The sequence below is a fragment of the Marmota monax genome, unplaced genomic scaffold (genome assembly GCF_021218885.2).
Source record: "Marmota monax isolate L192 unplaced genomic scaffold, Marmota_monax_Labrador192_F-V1.1 WCK01_AAM20220418_F8-fsc00025, whole genome shotgun sequence".
NCBI classification, from domain to species: Eukaryota; Metazoa; Chordata; class Mammalia; order Rodentia; family Sciuridae; genus Marmota; species Marmota monax.
Genome location: NW_026691950.1, coordinates 11,076,681 through 11,093,937, shown reverse-complemented (window position 1 = coordinate 11,093,937; position 17,257 = coordinate 11,076,681). Strand labels below are relative to the sequence as shown.

The 17,257-nt window shown below is 43.8% G+C and overlaps 1 protein-coding gene across 4 annotated transcripts in view; it reads left to right on the top strand.

Annotated features, from left to right (window-relative positions):
• The window catches only part of Lnx1 (ligand of numb-protein X 1), a 168,353-nt gene that overhangs the window by 128,867 nt on the left and 22,229 nt on the right, over positions 1 to 17,257 (top strand). For all 4 annotated transcript variants that reach the window (XM_046461173.2, XM_046461092.2, XM_046461250.2 and 1 more), the window contains 3 exons: positions 362 to 514; positions 3,927 to 4,129; positions 6,727 to 7,098. In XM_046461173.2, the coding sequence (XP_046317129.1) occupies positions 362 to 514; positions 3,927 to 4,129; positions 6,727 to 7,098 (728 nt within the window). The remainder of the gene's footprint in view (positions 1 to 361; positions 515 to 3,926; positions 4,130 to 6,726; positions 7,099 to 17,257) is intronic.

Below are 17,257 nucleotides of genomic sequence, written 5' to 3'. Positions count from 1 at the left end.
CTCCAAAGTGAAATGAAACCAGGAGTACCTCAGGTCATTAGAACTGTGTACTCGGACGTGGTGAAAGGGGGTGAAGGGAGACCAGATGATTTATCACTCCCCCAGTGCCAGGGCCTTCCCTGCCTGCTCAAGAAAAGTGCTATTACATTCACTTTCTCCCAAGGGGGGAAAGCTGATTTTAAAACAAGCCACATGTATTTCACTGTAGAAAATTTAGAAAGCAGAGGTAAGCAGATTCTACCTAGAGGTTATCCTACTACCTAGAGGTCATCACTGTTCAGGTTTTCATGTATTTTATCAGATGTGTCCATGAAAGATGATTTCTATTAACTACTGGTTCTATCACCTCGCTTTTCCTCAGCACGGCCCTTTGAGCGATCCACTATCCGAAGTAGATCTTTTAAAAAAATTAACCGAGCTTTGAGTGTTCTTCGAAGGACAAAGAGTGGGAGTGCAGTTGCTAATCAAACTGACCAGGGCAGGGAACATCCTGCAAATCCCACTGCCCCTGAAGGTAAGTGAAGTCCCCCAGGAGGCTGGACCTGGGTGGGCTCCCAGGGTAATTCAGGGTGAGGACAACCTGGTCACCACCGACCTTCTCTTCCCAAGGTTACAAAATACTTTTCGCCTTGATCAATGTCCTTCTCTTGTAAGTAACTGAAGTCAGAAATGAATGCTGTCCTTTTTTACAGGTGAGGGAAAGGTGTCAGATCCCTTACCTTTAAGAGCTGGCTGAGGGCTGGGGCTGTAGTTCAGTGATAGAGCGCTTGCCTAGCACGGGTGAAGCACTGGGTTCGATTCTCAGCACCACATAAAAACAAATGAATAAACTAAAGGTTAAATTCTTTTAAAAAAACAAAAAGGAGCTAGCTTAATGCATGTGAAGAATGATAATCCTAGTTAATAAATGGAAAGCATTTAAAAGAGTGCTGGCACAAAATAAATGACATATTAATTTGTTCTCATTAGACTGTGTACAAGGTGTGGTTCTGAGTGTTTTGCGTGCATCTCCTCAGTCCTCCACACAATGAAGAAGTTACTATTATTATCCCTGTTTTACAGGTGAAGGCAACTGAGGCACAGAGATGTTACGTAGCTTGTTCTAGCTTATCTTGCTGAACTTTGAATACAGCTCTAGAATCCATGCAAAGAAAGTCAGTAGGTAGACAGTAGATCCTATGTGGTTTTGGCAGTTTAAAGGGAGCTGAAGAAATACCGTCTTACCCATTTCTTTTCATTTCATTTTAGAAGTTTTGAGTAGTAATAATAATAGCTTTTTAAATAAAAGATGAGTTCTTTCTGTGTTCCAGGTAGAGTTCTGAGCCATTTAAATGTCACAACAATGCTAAGGAACGAGGGTTATCATTCCCAATTTGTAGATGAGGAAACGAGAGAGAGAGAGAGAGATTAGGCAACTAAGCCAGAGTCACCCAGCTGAAAGAAAGAAATGGTAGAACTAGGATTTTAGCTCAGATCCTCTGGCTCCAGAAACTACTCTGATAACCACTAAGTTATTCTGCCCTTCATTCTTGGGGATTGAAAGGTGGAACCTAAACCACCATATTTATTATGCCCTCAGAAGGTTCTTGAGGAGGTACATTATGCCCCTTCTTTCTTACTTACTTATGACCACCCCTTACCCTGTGTGTGTTCTCTTCCTGTGTCTCTGTTTCTGTGTGTGTGTGTGTGTATTTGTGTGCGTGCGCTCAAACTAATCTGAGACTCTTACAGTCTTGTACGAACTTTACCTCTTTTCCTCACCCTACTGCTATTATTATGAGACCTCAAAATACCCATTCAAATTGCTTAGCTCAGTGCCACTGTACAATGAACTCACTGTAAACAATAATAATTGTCAAATACTTTGGACCTCTGGGGAGCGTGCAATTTTGAATAAATTCTTTTCTTTCCAGACTAATGCAAGTTTGACAGTTCAGAAATGACTTTAATGCATTGGAGTCACTAGGGTCTCGCTGGTGTGGCTCTAATTAACATCAGTTACTACGAGTGTGACTGGGTCTGTCCTTTCAGACTATGAAAGCAGATGTCCTTGAGCGGTTTAGGTTTGGGAGTATGGTTTTTGTAACTCTGTTGGGAATTAGGTAGCAAGGGAGGGGACAGAGGGAGGGAGGATCTGCAGCTTTGATGATTATTTCCAAATCTTTCTTTGCTCAAAATAATTTTTTTAAGAACTCGCCATTCCCTTGTTCCTAGACATGTCCTGACAGTTGCTGTGGGGTAGCCCACCTAACGGAATCAGAGTAGCTGAAACACTGATTGAACTCAAACACCCAAGTACTGTTAGCACCAGAACCGACAGATTAAGACAGCTACTGGCTGCTTTATAGCAAAGCCAGTCATTTCCATTAAATTAAATCTGAGCGGAGTTTAAGGGCACACATTTACAATGTCTCAGGCTTGCTCTGGCCACTAAATTACCTTGTTAACCATGCTCTGTAATACTTAGAAATAACTGTGATTTTTTTTTTAATGTATGGTTCCTGGAGAGTTGGGTTTATTAGGAAAAATGGACTGAAGTCATAGATTTTGAAAATAGTCACAAAAAATGGATTATCTAGAATCAGGCCTGCAGTGTTCCAGTTTTCCAGATGACAACATTAAAGGAGATTCTCAGGGTAAAGACAGCTGTGAGCAGCTGCAGGAGGCAGAAGCTCGTCCCTCTGCACCCTAACTTCAGCCTCAGGCTACCCAGGAGAGCCACTCTTCCTGCCTGATCTGGAGGCTGGGTCCCAGCACTTAATGGTTTCTCCTCCATACACTTCAATTCAAGCTGAAATGGAAAAGTGTGCCCCTGCTGGGTTATGGTTCCTTAGGACAAGTCCCTGTGGCTTCTTACCTGGCTGTGAATACCTGGTTCCAGGAAGCCTGGTGGAGGCAGTCAGCAATCAGCAGGGGCACCAGGTTCAGACCTGGCTCTGAGGGTCACCTGACTCTGCAGCCCCCAGCTAGTTGGTTCACTTCCCCTTTCTGCTGGAACAAGCTAAGGAGCAGAAAAGGCCGTACAGCCACCATCTTAGCTGCTTCTCTTTACCTGGTCATAGCAGGATGGGAAGGGGGAGGAAAGAGGGAACTACTAAAGGTTTCATGGGGAAAGCAGATTCTGCAGCTAAAAAAAATAAATAAATAAGTTTGGAAACACCAGCCTACATAATCATTAAATCTCCTTAGCTCTGAATCCAGTGATTGAGGCAGATCAGGGACGAACCTCCAGAAGCTAAGCCTTGGACTCTTCTTACTCATGAAACAGCTCTTGTGACTTTAACTATTGAAAGTGGCATCTGACAGAGAGGATTGATGATTCCCCCAACCCTAAAAAGCCAGGTCTTGAGAGGAAAGAATCCTTAAAATGATCAAAGAAGGCAGAAGAGCAGGTTTGTTTTATTTTTGTCCTTAAATCAGCAGGTGCTGACACTGCAGTCCATTCTGTAAAAGATGTTCCTTCATTCGCTCATCCATTCCTGTTCACCCAGTAAATATCAGCAGAAGACTCTTGCATGCAGAGATCTGTACACAGAACCAAGGAGAAGCCAGAAATCAGGCCCTCAAGGATTTTGGCGTCAAGTGGGCAATATAAGAAAGGGGCATGAATATCCGTAATAGAAGGTTGAATGCCATAAGAAATAGAGAGAAAGGCTTACAGGAAATGGCATGTTTAGAGAGAGCAAGGGAAAGAGGGATCAGGGTAGAGTGTAATTGGAAGGGATCATTTCATGCAGCCTTGTAGGAAAAGTTGGTTTTAGGCCCAGGATGAAAAGCATTCCAGCAGAGCAACTCACCCTGGCACCAAGGGAGCAAAAGTAGAAAACACACTCGAGAAACAATGAACAGTTTAATTTGGCAAAAAAAGCTGTTGGAAATGCCACTGGGTGGTTGTCTTAAATAAATACTATCTTTGCCCATTTCAGTCTTTCCAAGGCTGTATCACCTGATTCCAGATGGTGAAATTACCAGCATCAAAATCAATCGAGTGGATCCCAACGAAAGCCTCTCCATCAGGCTTGTGGGAGGCAGCGAAACCCCACTGGTCCATATCATTATCCAACACATTTATCGTGATGGAGTGATTGCTAGAGATGGCCGGCTGTTGCCAGGAGACATCATCCTCAAGGTAGAGACTGTGGCTGTGGGGCTGTGACAAGGCCCTTCCTATAAAAACCCTTCAGAGCAGATGATGGATGGATGTGGATGGACGGTTGAATGGACGGATGGGTAGGTTGGTGGATGGATGGCCAGACAGATGGGTGGGTGGATGGATGGTTGGATGGACGGATGGACAGGTAGGTGGGTAGATGGGTGGATGGATGGTTGGTTGAATGGATGAGGAGAAAATAGCAAAATAAATGTGGACATTCATTTTCCATAGTTGTCGTATGACTCTTCATGTGAGATTTATCATAATTAAGAAAGTCTTTCATTCTCACTCTTTCCCCTTCCAGTTTGTAAATATTTCTGTTCCTGTATTATTTTCTCTATTTCCTTCTCTCCTCTCTTTCTTCTCCCTGCTACTTTTTAATCTTCTTTCCCCTTCTCTACCTCTCTTTTTCCCCCTCCTTCTCCTTCAGCATTTAAGTAATATAAAACTGGAACATATATTTTCTTAAATTATTTTTAGAGCAGATTAATGGAACATTTTGTGTTTTATCTAATCACATCCAGATATTCTTCTAAAGTAAATTTCCTATGGTTTAATGGTTCTCCATGAAAATAAAAACAATCCCTCAGCTATTTTTACCAACTCAGAGACATTGCAGGGGAGACACATGGAGGAGTGAGTTGTCTTGGGTACACTGTCCGCCAAGACTTGGGTGAGGAGAGGGACTTCAAGGAGGACTTTTCAGGAGAAAGGATAAAGTAAGAGTTGTTTATCAGACAGAAGTCAAATGTGTGCCAGAAGTGACGAGGGATCCCTCCCTTCCTGATACTCAGATAACAGCTGCATCCCTCCCCTTCTAGGTTGCTAAGGGACAAGCTCTTGTCACACTGTGAGCTGTTTGTTTGGCAAACTAATTGGAAGAAGAGGAGAAATAACTTAAAGCAGTTATTGCAGAAATGCTGACATTCCCACTGGCCTCTGAGGTGGGAAGCAACCCCAGGGGGCCGCCAGCAGTGCAATCTGCAGTGCTCTGCATGGCTTCCTCCCCAACTAGTGGAAACTCTGCTGCCTGGGAGGGCTGCATAAGAAAACATTTTGATTCTTGTGGTCTTCAGCTGGCACTTGCAGGCAAAAGGGCTGCCAGCACTCTTTGCAGGCAACTCTGACCTCTTGGCCTGGGTGTAATGGGGAAAGCAGGCCCCATACTCTGCTCACCTGTGCTTGGACAAAGGTGGCCTGTGTTTGCATGGGGAGCCCCTGCTCTTCTCTGGAGCTGTAGCAGAGAACGGGTGACTGTCCCTCAGGAAGGTTTTTCTGAAGCTCATTCCAAGGCGCCTCTAACAATTGGCTGCAAGTACAAGAAATCTTACCAAACTCGAGAAATTCAAGAAGGCTGTGGCTCCTTCATGGGCCCCCTCCTCAAGAAATGAGTGCAGGGCTCCCCTGAATTGGTTTCTTCCAGAGAGGTGCCTAACGCTGGGGGCTGCAGCCCCCAGGCAGGACCTGCGTAGCTGGAGTAATTAAAACCAGAAAGCCTGCTGCAGCAACAGCCCTGCATGCTGTTATGAGAGGCACAAATGGGAGGGCCAAGCTTAAGTAGGTGAGGTGAGCTAGCCTTTCAATAAGGGAGCCCAGAAACTTCCTTTCATGTTGGTGTGTTTGAAATTGTATGAGGACTTCTCCCCACATTTTTGCTGGGGGGAAACACAGACAAGATGAGTACCTTAGTGTCTTCACACACACACACTATCACTTTCACTACCACACTCACACACTTGGAAACAGACTCATGCACACCACTTAGACACTTGTCCATCACACACTTATACATACACCCTCATGCATATATGCACATTCTCAAACACACATGCACTATCACTTGTAACAATACTCATGCATATGCACACGTGCACACGTTCAGATTTATATATTCTCTCTCACACACACACACGCACACTCACACACACACACACAGAGAGAGAGAGAGAGAGAGAGAGAGAGAGAGAAATGGGAAAAAGAAGTTCCAGTATGGGTGACCCAGGGAGAAAAATCCAACTGAAGAATTTTGAAAAGAAAATGTCAACTCAGCTTGGTTTGAACGGCCATTAATGTTATCGTTTGGGGCTGGCGTAGAGTTCAATGGCAGAGCATGTGCTTAGCATGCATGAAAAAAATCACAAAAAAGAATAAGAGTTTAGTTATGTAATCATTTGACAGAGCTGGATGGGAAGATTCCTTTTCTTTTGTCTTTTCCTACTTTTTCTTTCTTCCCTCCCCTCCTACCAGCTAAACTAAGCTTGGAAGGCAACAGAAATGAAGATTGGAACTCTGTAAATAAATGGGCAGCCTGTGTGAGGACAAGTTTGTAGACAGAGGGTCCCCACTCACAGAGGCCTGAAAGGTACCATGGGAAGATGGGGATTTTTGGACACAGGATAAGAGGAGAGCCTGGGAAGTCTCTAAGGGAGCAGCACCCTGGGTCTTCTGAGGTCCTGGGCCTTTAACTTCTTTAGTGTTGCAGCATCTCACCCAGGGCCCTGAACAGGTGAGTGTGGGCCTCTGCGGAAGGGTGATGGCAGGGGTTATTGACTGCAGATGCTCCATTCCCCCAGGTCAACGGAATGGACATCAGCAACGTCCCCCACAACTACGCCCTGCGCCTCCTGCGACAGCCCTGCCAGGTACTGCGGCTCACCGTGCTGCGAGAGCAGAAGTTCCGAAGCAGGAGCAATGGACAGGTGTTGGACTCCTACGGACCTCGGGATGACAGTTTCCATGTGATTCTCAACAAAAGCACCCCCGAGGAGCAGCTGGGAATAAAACTGGTGCGCAAAGTGGACGAACCTGGGGTGTTCATCTTCAATGTGCTGGATGGGGGCGTGGCGGACCGACACGGCCAGCTGGAGGAGAACGACCGCGTGCTGGCCATCAATGGACATGACCTCCGATATGGCAGCCCAGAGAGCGCGGCTCATCTGATTCAGGTGGGTCACAGTCAGAACCCCCCCAGCTTGAGCGGAGCATGTGCCTCCCTTCAGGCAGTCTAAGTGGAAAGGCCAGGGTTGCCAAAGCTTCCGCCCAGGTAAGAACCGTATGCAAGCAACTGATGTGCCTTGGGGTCTAGTGCATTCCCTGTGCATTGTTCCAGATGCAACTGAACACATGCAGCTGTGTGTTGCAGCCTCACAAGGTTAAGGTCACCGAAGGTTAGCAGGGTCAAGTCATCTTTGTACCCAGTGTGTTAGATGCAGACCTAGGAGTCATTCCCATACCTCTGGAAACCTCCAAGACAGCCTATTGTATTAACTCCCTCAAGAAAGAGTTCACAATAGCCTGACAGTGCACTAATACATTTTTCTGATCGGTGTGATTTCATTTAGATGAGTGTGCATCTTATTGACTGTGGTTGGATCACCATGGAATTTTCTTCCTTTTCTTTTTTGTAATTAAACTTTTTATTTTGAGGGGCTGGGGATGTGGCTCAAGCGGTAGCGCGCTCGCCTGGCATGCGTGCAGCCCGGGTTCGATCCTCAGCACCGCGTACAAACAAAGATGTTGTGTCAGCCGAGAACTAAAAAATAAATATTAAAAAAATTCTCTCTCTCTCTCCCCCACTCTCTCTTAAAAAAAAAACAAAAAAAAACTTTTTATTTTGAGATAATTCTGGATTAATAAAAAAAAAAAGCAATAATTCTGGGTTGTTGTAAAAGACAACACAGAGGAATCCCTTATCCACATTTTCTCTTTTCAACAGTGTTAACATCTTGCAAAACCCTGGTACAGTATCACAACCAGGCTGTTGACACTGACATATCAAGATGCAGAATATTTCCATCCCCACAAAGATCCTTATGAAAGTGATCCTTTTATAGCCACATCTGCCTTCCTCCTACCCCGCCTCCTCCTCACCCTTGGCAACTGCTCATCTGTTCTCCATTTCTGTAATTTTGAATTTTAAATTTTTTAGATATATCATACAGTATATAAGCTTTTGTGATTGACTTTTCTCACTCATTTGAATTTTCTGAAGATTCCTTCAGATAGTTGGGTATCTCAGTAATGTTGCCTGAGCTGACAGCTTTATTCTTAAAGGGACAGATATTCTTCTGAGCTCTTGGGTTCTAACCCATTCATTCCCTTCACTTATCAAACATGTATTAAGTTTCCACTGCTAACCTGGCCCTGGGTTAGGTGCAGAGAACAGGCAGGTGTTGCTCTCCCCAAGGAGCCCACTCTCTGACAGGGTGGACTTTCTCTTCACAACTGTCATATGGTGTGATAGTTCTGCAATGGAGAACTAAAGTCCGGCTGGTGCAGGTGCTGGAGAGATCTTTGCTGAGATGGGCCTACCTAGGAATTCTTTGTGGCAGAAGAAAGTCTTGAACTGGAGCTTTCAGGAATGAGCAGAAGTTCTCTAGGTGGATAAGCAGCGAGAATCATTCTAATGAGATACAACACAGAAGAACATTTCCCTCTGTCCCATCAGAGTAATGGCTAATACCTGAAGCCTAGTGGGTTCAAAATAGCAGCAAATACACAAGGAAGAAGTGGGAGGCAAGGGCCAGGCCATGGAGAGTATTATGAGCCATGCTAAGGCCAAGAATAACCCCAAAGCCATGGAATATCATTGGATGGCTCTAGGAAGGAAGGTGATGTGAATCTTCCAGAAAGATCTGTCCTGAGAGAGATAGACAGTCAGCAGCAGAATCTGAACCCTGCAGGGCTCAGAGCTGCCCTCAAGACTTGATTGATCATCAAGCACTCATGCTTCCCTCTCCCCTTGGCACCTACTCATGGACTTCTTCCAAGGGACAGCAACTCTGATCATAGTTGTGTGTGTGCTTATCCCTCTTCTTCAAGGAGAATTGAGCAGTACATTGTATATTTGCCAGTTGAAACCTGGGCAGCCAGGGACAGAGGGTGCATGGGACTTGCCCTATTCCCTCTGCTCATGAGGGCAGGAAACACACCTGGTGCCTGGGCCCTGAGCAGTGGCTCTTGGTGGGAGTCCCAGTTCCAAGGTAATGCTCAGCCCCCTGGATGTTCATTTGCCCAAGAAGGCCTGAGCTCATACCCTGTGGAGGAGGTGGAGGAAAAAAGCAGGGTTACCAGAGGCATATCCTCTCGGGGTTTACACCAGAATTCAAATTACCTGGCCCCAACATCTCTGACCACCACACTTACTTAGCTACATGTCTACTTGGTATCTAAAGTAAATGTCTAGCCAGGGGCAGTGGCACCCACCTGTAATCCCAGTGGCTCGGGAGGCTGAGGCAGGAGGATTACTAGTTCAAAGTCAGCCTCAGCATAAGCAAGGCACTAAGCAACTCAATGAGACCCTGTCTCTAAATAAAATATAAAATGGGGCTGGGGATGTGGCTCAGTGGTTGAGTGCCCCTGAGTTCAACCTCCAGTACCCATAAATAAATAAATAAAGTTAATGTCTAAAGACATCTCAAAATTCATGTCCAAAACTGATCCCTTGACTTCTCCACACTCCATCCATGGTCAAACCTTCTCCCCTTTCTTCTTTCCAGTCTCCCGAAATGGTGCCATTTCCCCAGTTACTTGGCCAAAAGGAGTCTTCACGTACTTGAGCATCCTTCTCTCCCAGTTCATTTCTCACCACCTACGTGGCCTCCATCAGCCAGGCTGGCCCACTGCAAGAGCCTCTTAACCAGCCTCCTTGCTTCCACACTCAATTGCAGAATGACTTCTTTGCAAAGCCACTCTCCTGCTCTCAGCCTTCTGGGCCTTCTCAAGATAATCAGGTTAAAATTACAAAGCCTTGGCATGGTGGGCAGACACAGACATACTCTGGCCTTTCGTTCTCTCTCCAGATTCATTTCTCAAGCAAAGGGGAGAATTTCTGGTATTCTCTACTTAGTTTAACCATTTTTAGCTGCATTGCTTTCTTCCCACTCTGCACATATTTCAAGAAGTTTTCCACTTCCGAGCCCAAGTTCTTGCTGTCCCTCTGCCTAGAAGAATCTTTTGTAGAAAATTCATGTCTGTCAGACTCACCCCCATACCTCATTCAAGTCTCTCCTTCTCAGAGAGCCTTCCCTGACAATCTCACTTAAAATAGTGGACCTGTCACACACAGAGTCCGTCATCTCACCTATTTTTCTTTCCTACCAGCTGTTTTATGATTACCTGCCAGTCTAGGGTGGCATAATATGGTGGAATATTGTATTCCAAGCACTTAGCCCAGTGCCTGGCAAGAGCAGGCACTCTAATAAGCATTTACTTACGGTTTGAAAATTTTGTTGAATTTGAAAAATGGAGTCAAATTATAAATCTGTAAATGTATGAAAGATATATTTTACACATTAATTCCACCTCACAGGGACTTGTTTTTAAACCATTTTACCAGAGAACAAGAAGTGCATCTACTTTTACATGCTATTTTTCCCCAAGATATAATCTCTCCTTGGATTTGTTCACATTATTGTTTGAGAAGCTTCTGTGTACCCAGAGATGTGCAATATAGTGACAAACCAGACTGATGCAGTTCCTGGCCCTATAGCGCTTGGAACGCACCCGTTCTTGACTCTGATCTCAAGTATAAGTCAGCATGAGATGTGTGGCTCTAGTCTGCATAAGCCAGTAGGTGAAAACACAAAATAGACCATGTGCATGAAAAAGAGTCTGTTTTATTTTTCCCATCAAGGAACTCCATTCTTAGCATTATTTTTTCTCTCCCAAAAGGAGAACTTTTAGGAGATCATCAAGGTTTCTTTCACGTTACATTGTTAGCGCCCTCTGCAGGTCAATTAAGGGAACTCACATTTTGAACATGATCTGTTGCCAACTGTACTTCGCAAGAGGCAAAGGAAAAGCTCTTACTCATGTTATTTGGAAAAATCTTGATTGCATGTGGCAATCTACTTTTGTAGATTAATAACAGAAGAGCAAAAAAAATCCCTGAGAAAGTTAATTTATGAAATAAAATCTTGCCTAACAGTGGGAATTCCTAAAAGATTCTTTTGCTTACTAAACAAAGCCAATGTGCTTTATAAGCAGGAAAAGTTTTTCTTTAAAAAAAAAAAAAAAAAACTAGGGCAAAGCTAGTTGGAAAAGAAATGAAGAAAAAAACAGAATGCTGGAAAAACTCAGCCAAACAATCTCTTGCTGTTTCTAAAGAATGGATTTTATTTATGTGTTACTTGTAACACACACCAGGCTGGGGGGATTAAACTAAATGCCCTTCAAAGGTTGAGACTCAGATTTCCACCCATTCCTTGGCTCTGCAGCCCTCGTATGTCTACTCCATGAATCACATTTGCCTTACAGAGAAATTCCCAGACAACATGTCCTCTTGACCATGTTCTCTCCCACAGTACCCCACATTCTGCTTTTTTCTGCATTACTTCAGGGAAGAGTTATTACAGAGAGACCGCAACTGTTTTAAATCTGACCAACTTTACATATGTTGAGCCCTGACCTCAGCTTATTCAGCAGCAGCCTGGGTTAACCAGACCCTAGTGTTAGACAGATGGTCAGGCCCCACTGAGAAGAAAAACCTTAAAGAGACAGAAACGTCCAACACAGAGCAGTTGACTTCATGAGTACAAATTGGTTTTTCACTGTTGTTAATTTCTCAAGTGTTTTGAGTACTCTCATTGGACTAACTGTATATAAGAGACAGTGTTTTGGAAACTGTTTGATGTCATACCAAAATAATAGAACAAATAAATAATGGACTAAAGCATTGAGACACAAGGAAGAACAGAAGTCTCAACATCCCACACCTGGGAGGTCAGCATGCATCCACCCCGTTTGCATGAGTCTTTTATTCTGAGAGGTATGCCTATTTTGAGATGCTTTCATTTCTTGGCAATTCTAGATTCATGTATACATATTTATTTAGAAAGCAAATATAATTCATGTATATAATTAATAAAGAAAGAAGGTAATTGTGAATTTCAAACTTGAGCATCCCTCTTGTGGCTTTTGTCTTTTGACAACCCCAGACTTGATGTAGACACTAAAAAAAATTCTTAACCGTTAGTAGAGATGATAAAACGAGGGGTTTTCATGAATACTGACATGTGCTTTTGTTCTTCAGAAGAGTTAATATTTAAATGGAGAGTTATTTTATTAAAGAAAAACTGACAACCAGGCACTTCAGACTTTTAAAAAGAATACAACAGGGCTTTATTTTTTTTTATTGTTGGCTGTTCAAAACATTACATAGTTCTTGATATATCATATTTCACACTTTGATTCAAGTGGGTTATGAGCTCCCATTTTTACCCCATATACAGATTGCAGAATTACATCAGTTACGCATCCATTGATTTACATATTGCCATACTAGTGTCTGTTGTGTTCTGCTGCCTTTCCTATCCTCTACTATCCCCCCTCCCCTCCCCTCCCCTCCCCTCTTCTCTCTCTACCCCCTCTACTGGCATTCATTTGTCCCCCTTGTATTATTTTTCCCTTTCCCCTCACTTCCTCTTGTATGTACTTTTGTATAACAATGCAATTTCCCTTCTCTCTCCCTTTCCCTCCCACCTCTCATCCCTGTTAAATGTTAATCTTCTTCTCATGCTCTTCCTCCCTACTCTGTTCTTAGTTACTCTCCTTATATCAAAGAAGACATTTGGCATTTGTTTTTTAGGGATTGGCTAGCTTCACTTAGCATAATCTGCTCTAATGCCATCCATTTCCCTACAACAGGGCTTTAGACAAAGCCAGAAGGCAAGTAATATCTTATCATATTACCTAGGTTTATTCTAAATCCATGAGTTCTGCTACATACCTGGAAAAAAAGAAAAGGCAAAACTTTTGCAGTAATTTAAACATTCAAGTCCCGTGGAGCCAGTAAGAATCACCAGTGAAATAAGACCTGATAGGTCTATGTGTGACTTCTACATATCAGCCGAGCTAATATGGAATCCAATCCCTACTAAAATTGTCTTTCCATGGTACTATAGTAAATTTAATACACATAGACTAAACTATACATAGATTCTTAAAGCTCCTCTAGCTGAATTCTCAAGGTCCAAATGATTTTTATATACAGCTCCAAATTCCATGTGTTTTTTGAGAAATTGTGCCTTGGTAAGTTGTACAGCTTTCCGACCTAGAATTTTATAAATGCAAATCTTAGGCACAGCTCTACACTGAACGTTAAGGAATCTGGACACTTTACTACCCTTTCTCCAATACACACATCCTCCACATGCATATTTTTGTTTTGCTTTTTTAAGACTAGGGATTGAACCCAGGGGCACTTTACCACTGAGCTGCATCCATAACCCTTTTAAAATTGTTTTTATTTTGAGACAAGTTCTCCCTAAGTTGTCCAGGCTAGCTTCAAACTTATGATCTTCCTGCCTCAGCCTCCTGCATAGCTGGGATTATAGGTGTGTAACACTGCCTACTGGCCACATGCACTTTCTCTTTTTTTAAACCATGGAACAGAGTTGATCCTGCAAGTAACCTCTAGACACTTTAAGAGAAATGGTGTTTAAGGCAGAGGAGTAGGTTCACTCTATGGACTCAACAAACAGCAGATTCAGCAATGCAGGAAATAAATGCTTATTTTGAGTTTGGAACTGACATCCATATGACCCTGCCTAAGTCACCATCTGTACTATCATCATCATTAATTTCTTTATACCTCAAAGATGTGTGTTTCTGGGAATAGGGGGTGAGCTACGGTACACTGGAAAAAATAAACCAAATTGCTATCCTAATTTTCTCTTGCTACCCTGGTCAAATCCAAAAATCTTTTCCCCACTTTTTCCTCAAACCTCCTTAATTTCCTTTCTCCTCATCCAAACTCTAATTGCTTTTCATTCACTGAAAGAGATGCCACCTCTGTAGCCATTCATGAATTCCCTTTATAATGTGCCAGGCCCTGTGCTAGATGCTAAAATTTTCAATGCTAAACAAATCCACACATACCAGATTTGGTTTCATCAAGCTCATTTTATAGGGAACATCAACTTGCCACATACCATTAGCTTATTCTCGAGTTATATTTCTGAAGTTTCCAATTCTTTGCTCAATGGGAAGGATTCCTCCCACCCCAGAAGTTCTCTTGCTCCCTGGAGAGAAGGGTAAGGGCCAGGACCTTGTTCCAGTCCTTGTTGTGTAGTATGTAGTATGTGATTCAGTCAGTAGGAGTGACTGAACTCTGTTGTTTTTCTAGCTTATCATTTGGGTCTGATGCCTCCAGTTGTCCATATTGTCATGTAAGGCCTGTGTCCCATCCACGGTTTCAGAGGTAGGCCGAGCTGCTAGAATGTGTTGTGTGGTGCAGTCCTGTCTGTTATCTTTTAATTAATCAATAATGATCAAGACAGGAATCTATGGAGTTCTTGGTCCAATGAAACATATAGACAATCCTCTATGCAAGGTGGGAGTTCCATCAACGAGGTCCTCTGTGCATCTGGCCCATCAGCCAAAAAACCTTGCTATACTGGTCAAAGTAGAACTCAGCCTCTGGGCCCGGTTCTAAACACCCCACCTCCACCCAACTTTATAATTAGAGTCCAGAGTTCACCAGACTTTTGAGATGATTTGAAAACATTAAATATTGCAGGAAGTAGAAAGAACTGACCCGGAAAGTAGAAGAACTAAGACAGAGCGACGAGAGCCATCTTAAAATAGGATTGTCACTTGGAAATTTATTTGGGGTTATCCTGTAGGGCCTAACCAAAGGCAAGGGAGAAAATGACAAATTTAAGATTAACCTAAAGGCAAATTTTCTAATTAGTGCTGTCTAAAATGGGCACACAGTGAGCTTCCTGTCATTGGGGGCATTGACTCATGAGCTAGGTCACAACTGGCAAGGAGGTTGTAGGGAAATCGAACCATGGGCTAGAGGGAAAATGTTGGATTAGATGATGTCTGACATCTCTTGCATATCTGTGACTTTCTAATTAAATATAATCAGTGCTCCCCCACTCCCCCTGGGCTCCATGTGCACAGATGGATGAGCTGAGCATGATTCTTGAAATTTGCTGGGAGGGAAGCTAAAAGGGGCAGCCATTCAGGATAGAAAGAACCAGCCCCACAAGCCTATGTTGAGAATCAGTTGAGCCAGATGACCTCAACCTGAGATTTTTAGAAAAGAAGCCATTGGGGAATGCAGAATGAATTTGGTTTTTTAAAAGATGATCATTTTTTAAAACTTCTGATATTAAGGGATGGAACATTAATAGAGACCAGCTCTCCAGGCAGCAGACACTGTAAGTCCCACCCCTGCCATCACTTGCCTGTATCAGGGAGCCACGCAGTTGGTGAGCCTCCTGTGGACCTAGACTGCACTCTACAGAGAACTGTGTCCCTGTTGTCCTACTCTAAGCAACACAATCCTGAGGTCCCACTATTAATTTGGAGTCTCCCTTTCAGGTTGTTTGCATAGAAAGATGCCCTGCAGCATGCTGGGGGAAGGGAGTGACTCTTAATTTGAAGTGTTTTTCTTTTTTTTTTTTTAAGAAGGAAAGAGAGTTTATAAAGCTAGTAGAAGAAAGACAATGAATGAAACAACACGAATTAAATACAGTTTAGTTAGCATTTTATTTCAGCATCAATAAAAAGAAAAAAAGCACCAAAAGTACATCTAGCTTGTCTCCTGTCCTCCTTAGCACATGAATAGAAAAGCCCTTGGCTAGGTGAGAGGCAAACACCTCCATGTGCAGATGATCTATCAACTTTTTCTCTGCCTGAACTCATTGCTGGCCCTCTAGCCATTATTTATCATTAAAATAACAGGTCCACTGTACCCATCTTCCTGGTACGTATTATATAGGTATCAAATTAAGAATCAGTCTCCTGTCAGACATGGTGGCACACACCAGTTACCCCAGCAGTTCAGGAGGCTGGGGCAGGAGGATCCCTGCCGCAGTCTGGCTGGGCACAATCAGGAGCCACTTGTCAAAAGAAACTAACTTTATTTTTAGAACCACACACGCCAAACAAAACAGCCTCTCAGGAAAAACCCTCAGAGCCTCAACTGCCACCACCGGCTTTCCACAAGCCTCTCTCTCCCACACAGCTTCTCTCCACCTCCCCCAATCCTCCTGCTCTTGAGGCCGATTGGCTGGGTCACGTGGGCGGAGCCAAAAAAGTCCCCCAATGAGCAGCTCCGTGGTCTGAAAGGGCAGGGAAACAGTCCAATGAGCATCACCGCAGAGGAGCCAATCAGCTAGATGTTGCTGGGGCCGCTGTGAGCCAATCATCAGCCGGCAGCTGGAAGTTTGCTGGGGCCCCTTGGGCTGTGGCTCTCAACAGATCCCAAGTTCAAAGCGTCAGCAATTTATCAAGGCCCTAAGCAGCTCAGTGAGACCCTGTCTCTAAGTAAAATACTAAAAAGGGCTGAAGATGTGGCTCAGTGGTTAAGCGCCCCTGAGTTCAATCCCGGTACCAAAAAAAGAAAAAGAAGCATTCTCCTTCACCCTGTTCTGCTCCTGGTCCGTCTTCTCACACCCACATCACATTCTCACTAGTGGGGGAGAAATAAAGAGTCTGGGGCCAGGCTGTTTCTCTACCCTAATCCTGCTGCTCCTGAGAGGTAAGAGCCAGGACAAACACATTAGCCCATTTTCCACCTTCTATCTTCAAACACTACAAAAGAAAGTGCCTCAAATAGTCTCTCTGTGAGCAATTTACAAGGTGGCTGGTGAGAGCCACAGATCCAGCCTCACAGAGAATTTATTTCCAAGTAAGTTGATACCAGAGTTATTTATTGGAGCATTATTCCTGCCAACAACTTAATACCAGAGCCAGCCTTTGAAAACACAGTGAGAAATCTGTGTTCGAAAATGTGAATTGAATAGCTCTCGCAGGCTGCTCCTTGGCCACATCCATTTTGCCTGGCAAAAAGACCCCGTGCGTACGTCTCCAGTGTTCTCAGTTCTTATGAGGGGCTTAGATCATGCCCTGCTCCTTGTCCAAAGATGAACCTGGGACGGTTCGTGGGCCTAGAGACAAACCGGCTGCCGGGAGCTTGCGCCACAGTGGATTTCCCCGAAGATAAGAGCAGATTCAGGCTCAGTGACTGAAGTTTGGACCTGACTGTTTGCTGCTGCTTATCTTTTAGTGATTTTTGCTTCAGAGAGTTCCCAAAGATAACCTTATTAGGATGACAGAGGCTTACAGGCCAAAGAAAGAGACACAGCTATT